Below are 6,497 nucleotides of genomic sequence, written 5' to 3'. Positions count from 1 at the left end.
TCAAAATCTCATCATCTTAGGAGCAAATTTCATCAATCTAACCAAACTATTGGGCAAGAATTTCCGCGCGAACAAAAAACAAACTGCTCTCTTCTCCTCGTCATACTCGCAACTTCTCACATTCCTCAACCCCTTCAAGAACTCAACGGTTACATGCGTCCTAAAAAACGACCTAGGATGCATTCCACCTCCCGACCAATCAACCCAAGTCAAGCTCCGATTCGAATTTTTATGTGCAAACCTTAAATTCACAAAAGTGGGCAAATAATGTTCGTCCGCATGACACGTGGCGGAGCCACAAATATTCCTGAATCTCGGGAAGTATTCACTATCCGAAACGATGGTTGTGGCGAGATCTCGGTTTATCGTGAACCATTGCGAGCCCTTGAGCCATTGGGCCGGAAACACTAAAGGCTTAAAGGACCTTTTGTATCGACCAATGCCTGATGGGCCGGGCTGATTGAAGGCTTCCACAAAGTTTTGGGCCGAGCCCATTAAGTAAGAGTAAATGGTTTGGAAATTGAAGAGAGGAATACAGGATTCTGATAAGAGAACAAATCTTTGATTTGTTGGTTCAAGCAAGGCATTTGCTAGAAGCCGTTTCTCAGCTTCAATCATGTTGAATTTTCCCCATTCCACCAACTGAAAAAAAATTATAATTATTTATTTTAAGAACGCAACAAATTTAAAAAAACATGCTTTAACGGACTCGAATCTAAGTTCTCAGATAAGTAAATGATATCCATCTCATTTTTTAGATAGGTTAGAAAGGGGGATTACTATTTTATATATTATAAAAATATCTAGTACAATGGGGACTTGTATCTCATTGATAAAGGGTAAAAAATAATTTCAAACTAGAACATTACTAGTTAATCAAACTGGGCCTAAATAAATTAGATAAAATAAGTGATATAATATGACAGGGAACAGAATTAATTGGATGGCTCAATAAGTTAAGACGACGTGAATCTCAGTGGACTCAGAAAGTTCTAACTTAACCTTACAAGTGTAGATTTCAAAGCATTTAATTATTCCTTAGTAAATATTATAATAAGTTTATAAACTGTTATTAGACAAATAAATAAAGTATAATGTAACTCACACTAGACAAATATAATATCATTGTGATTTCTTTTAAATGTTTTTACAAAGAAAATATTTAGCATCTATTGTCCTCCATTAGACAATAGTCAGAATCGAACTCAATGTGATTTAAAAAAAAAAAAATCATATTAGGCACCATATAACTATTATTTTTTAAATTGTTGAAATATATAGCCTTCCTAAATAATAAATTTGTTTTTAGTATGTAGATAAAATTCATAACAAAGTTGATGACCCACAAAGTGATCAAGATTTTTTTATGAATAATTAGAAAGCTAAAAAATTTAGTGTCATTAATATTGTGGAAAATGAAATGATAACACGGCAATAGGCTTGAAATTTCATTTTTCAAATCTGCTCAGTCTGCTCCGTATTGTCAAATTATTCTTAACATCAAATTCTTTTCAACGTATAAAATATTTCATAACATTATTTTATTTAAACTACTAGGTTTGATTTATTGAATGGGGCTAAAGAAATCTCTTAAGCTTAGGAGGAATAAAACATTGAGAGTTCTAATAATATAAATAGTAGTAAATGAACTAACCTTGCTTGGAATTATTGAGCCATAAAAAACAGAGTCTTTTGGTAGAGTCCAATTATAAAGAGGATTAGTATGAACATAAACACTGAAATTTCCTTTATGTTTCTCAAAGAATTTCTCCCAAAGTGGCGCCATCGGCAGAGATCCCTTTGTCAAGAACAAGAAAGCCACCTTGCCGGCCGGCGTACTTCCCCGGATCACCGGCGGATCCATTTTCAATACCCTGTTAATCAAATCTTGGTCGTCGTCTTCTTTGTGATCCTGACCCATGAAATTATTGATTTTGACAGTTCCCATGTTGCCAGAATCTGTGGTGGTTTCCTGTGTCGGTGACCAGAGAGAGGTGAGAGGGAGAGGATTTGGGAGAGAGAGTTGAGGGTCAAGAGAGTAAGTAAAGGAGAAGTCTTTGAGATGGGACCGGAGAGTTATTCCGATAGCTATTCCGGCGAAGAAGAGGAAAAATCCGGTGATCGGACGTTGGAGAGGCATTATGGTGTAGATTATGAGCTTGGTGACTGATATTGGGTGTTCGTTCTTCATAGAGAAAGAGAAAAAGGTTTCAACTTTCAACGCCTATAGTCAATCTAGTAATGGTTTGGCTTGTTAAATACTTTTGCTTGAAACAATGAAAATGATCTAATTATTAACTTAGTCCATAAATGTATATTTCAATGCACTATCATATAAAAAATTAATAAAAGCTTAACTTTGTTAAGAATAGTTTAATTGGATCCGCAACTCGTATGAATGAATTATTAATAACATTCGTATTAGTTGAGAAATTTTAAGACTGATATGACATGCTTAAATATTTAGATTATCATTCCAATTATTTTCTTATGAAATATCTAGTTAGCGAGAAATCGTCTAACCTTACAAAATCATAGTCGTGCAATATTAATCATTCATAATGTTATTATTACGACGATTTTTAAGATTTATTTTGAAAAATCGAAAAAGTTTCGAGTTGTATTATATTATTATTATTTTATTATTATTGTTTTTATTTTTATTTTTCAATGGAATGCTTTGTTTATGTTCATTCTTATTATTTTTAATATATATTAATTATTTTAAAAAAATATAATACCAAAATATAGATAAGAAACCATAATTGTCATGATATGTTAATAAATTATGGTTACACATTGTTTTCCAAAGACTTGATGAAGTCTGATTGGTTCAAATGAACAACATTCACATCACAATAATATGAACTACTTATATTCATAAATATTTTTAATACTTTGAGAAAGAATAATATTTTATTATTTTTTTTATACTTAATTTGTATTACAAATTCTTAATATAAGAATATATATGTTAGAAAAAAATTAAAAAATCTTGATAATAAATATTCCAGTTTCACTCTTAATTAATTTAAAATAAAAGATAAAAAAACAGTGTAATTGATTGTTAAGATTCTAATAATATCTAATAAAAATGGTGAAAATTACACCACATGAATTTTAACACTCCCCATAATGTGTTGTCGATTTTTTAGTTTAGCTCGGAGTTGTTAAAACATCTCTCTTAGAAGTTTTTTTTGTAAGAATGTCAAATACATATATTTTAGACCGATATAACTCATGTTGAATTTCTTTGTCTTATATCGCTTGTTGGATTAAATGATGTTTAAGTGCTGTATGTCGAGTTCGGTTGTGGTGAACTATAGGTTCCTAGCCATAATAATTGTGACTTGTTGTCATAGTGAATCATGCCTCCTTTATTCTAATTATGACCTAGATCAACTAAAACTTTCAAATCTATATTGTTTGTGAAGTGGCTAGTGATGTTTAGACATACTCCGCTTCGGCAGATGATTATGCAACAATTTGTTGTTTATTGGACCATCATGAAAACATCGCTGAACCAAAACAAAAACAATATACAAATTTGTTTTTCATGTCGTCCTGGATCCACCAAGATTACTCTCACAATAAATGACAATGTTAAGTACTTGATTTTTTTGAAAGCTTAGGTTGAGCTTGGTTGTTCCGTAAGACACATTTTGTTGCACTAAAGTGGAAATGGCTCGGGTTTTTCATAAATCTTAAAAGAATGATGATATCAGGTCGATGAGACTACGGTAAGGAGTAACATCTACTACTTCTACTCCTAAAGTGATCAAAGACACAACCTACAACTTGAAATGAGTCATATGCCGTTGTCTGTCGTTGCAGATAATTCTACTTCTAGAATGGAAATACGACATGGTCGTCCGCTTAAGGTGAACACACAATCTTCAACCAGAGATGAGTCATATGTCGATGTCTCATGTCGCTGCAGATTCTACTTATGGAATGAAAAGGCGACATGACTGTCTTCCTAAGGTGAAGACACAACCTCCAACCGGAATAGTCATATTTCACAATCGCTGCACATTATGCTTCTGGAATAAAAAGGCGACATGGTCGTCCTCCTAATGTGAAGACACAACCTCCAACGTGAGATGATTCATATGATGTCGTCGCTGCAGATTCTGCTTCTAGAATAAAAATGCGACCCAGTCATCCTCCTAAGGAGAAGACAAAACATACCTCCAGCCGGAGATGAGTCATACGTCGTTGCTGTAAGGTCTGCTTAATTATCGAATAAAAGGGTGACATGGCTCTTCAGTCTTCTCCTAAGGTGAAGACACAACCACCAAATGGAGATGAATCATATGTCATTATCGCTGCGAAATCTACTTCGTGAATGAAAAAGGCGACTTGGTTGTCCTTCTAAGGTGAAGTCACAACCTCCAACCAGAGGTGAGACAAATGTCACCATCGTTGCATATTTTTCTTTTGTAATGAAAAGGCGACATAACCATCCTCCTAAGGTGAAGACACAACCTCGAACTAGGGATGAGTCATATGTCGTCGTCGCTACCATAATCTGCTTCTAGAATGAAAAGGCGACCTAACCGTCCTACTAGGTGAAGATACAACCTCTGACCTGAGAGGATTCATATGTTGTCGGTGCATATTCTGATTCTGGAATGAAAATCACAACCTACCTCCAACCGGCCGGAGATGAGTCATATGTCGTTGTTGCTGAAAATTCTTCTTCAGGAATGAAAAGGAAACCTGGTCGTCCTCCATAGGTGAAGACACAACCTACTTTAAGCCGAAGATGAATCACATGTCGTCGCCGGTGCAGATTCAGTTTCTGAACTGAATAAGCGAAATGACCATCCTTATTCCTTATAAGGTGAAGACAGTCACGACCTCCAACCGGAGATAAGTCATATGTCGTCGTCCTGGCTGAAGATTCTACTTTTGGAATGAAAATGCGACATGTGATCTGTCCTCCTAAGGTGAAGACACAACCCCAACTAGAGATTTAGTCATATGTCGACATCGATGTAGATTCTTTTTCTGGAATGTGAAGGCGACCTAGTCGTTCTCCGTGAAGACATAACATCCAACCGGAGATGAGTCATACGTCGTCGGTGCAGATTTTGCTTATGGAATGAAAAGGCGACCTGACCGTCCTCCTTAGGTAAAGACACAACCTAGCTACCTCCAACTAGAAATTAGTCATATGTGGTAGATTCTCATTTTTTACAAGTTATATTTATTTATTCTTTATGAAATTTACTTATTACATTAATTTTATAAAATATTAAAAAAAAAGTTAAATATTCTCAATCTCGGTTAAAAATGATGTGATGTTAAGATATCTAATTTTGTTCTTATATGTATAATCATTTAAATTTTGGTTAGTGATGCAGATTTGTATATTAATTCATTTTAAATTAATATAAATATTTTTATGTGTTTAGTTTCAGAATGCTTATTCATCAAGGAATCCACAACTTTAACTTATCTTTTAGATTTTTTTTTATATAAAAGAATTAAATTAATTTGTTACACTTTAATTAACTTACCTCTTAGAATTCTTGTTTTGGGTATAAAACAATACATTTCTTGTATTGAGACAATAATAGAGTGGTACTGTATATTTTAGTCAATATAAGAGTTTTGATTGAGAGCTCAAATATATAATAATATTTTAAATTAGTGTATATATATTAGATAAATTGTTAGATTAAATCCATTTATTAGATATCTCATCTTCACTGTGAATCTATATTTGTTTTTTTTCTTCTATTTTTTAAAGTAGTGCGACAGAAAGACTTCTCATTGGGTCACCCATCCTAGTATTACCCTCGCCCAAATAGGTTTAACTGCGGAGTTCTAATGGGATTCGATGCTGGTATGATCACACCCTATTGAAAATCTATATTTGTATACGTTGCTATTACATGAACTAGGAAGATTCTCGTGCGATGCAAACATAGAAATATATAAGTGAAATAATTAATACATACATACAATTAAAAAAATTAAAATTTCTATATAAAAAAAATTGAATCACAATATATAATATATTAATGGTGTGCTATATTCAATACTTAAAAAAAAAACTTAATCAAATACAATAAACATAAAATTTCACTTTAATTAAATTTTGTTATATAAAAAAATGACACATTTAAGTTCCATTTTTTTATTATAACTTTACACATGAATTATCAAAAATTAATAATTATTTAAATTTTATTACAAATTTTAACCATTATATTATGTTGACATGAATTTCATAATATCATAATTGTTAGACACTCTCTATCAAAAAATATAAAAGTTTGAGAAATTTTAATATTGTGTGCGTGTTGTTTTTTTACTTGTTCCATTTCTTTAATATTTTGTGAAATCATCTAATCTTACCTTTATTATATATAAATTTTTCTTTATAGAATTTTGTTGAGACTAGGACATCTGAAATTAAAAATTGTAAATATGGTCATTTTATTTAAAGTTTTAGTTTTTTCGTTCTATTGATATAATTTTGTAAG

At 32.2% G+C, this 6,497-nt stretch overlaps 1 protein-coding gene across 1 annotated transcript; it reads right to left on the bottom strand.

Moving 5' to 3' along the window:
- LOC124935589 (glycosyltransferase BC10-like) lies at positions 1-2,191 on the bottom strand. Its single transcript, XM_047476013.1, has 2 exons — positions 1,655-2,191; positions 1-642 (listed from the first exon to the last, which is right to left on the bottom strand). Exons 1-2 carry the CDS (start codon positions 2,189-2,191, stop codon positions 1-3), a joined length of 1,179 nt encoding a protein of 392 aa, XP_047331969.1.
- Between the last annotated feature and the right edge of the window lie 4,306 nt (positions 2,192-6,497).

This window comes from Impatiens glandulifera, chromosome 4, assembly GCF_907164915.1.
Source record: "Impatiens glandulifera chromosome 4, dImpGla2.1, whole genome shotgun sequence".
In the NCBI taxonomy this organism is placed as follows: Eukaryota; Viridiplantae; Streptophyta; class Magnoliopsida; order Ericales; family Balsaminaceae; genus Impatiens; species Impatiens glandulifera.
The sequence above is the reverse complement of the archived record's forward strand: the minus strand, read 5'-3'. Positions and strand labels throughout refer to the sequence as shown.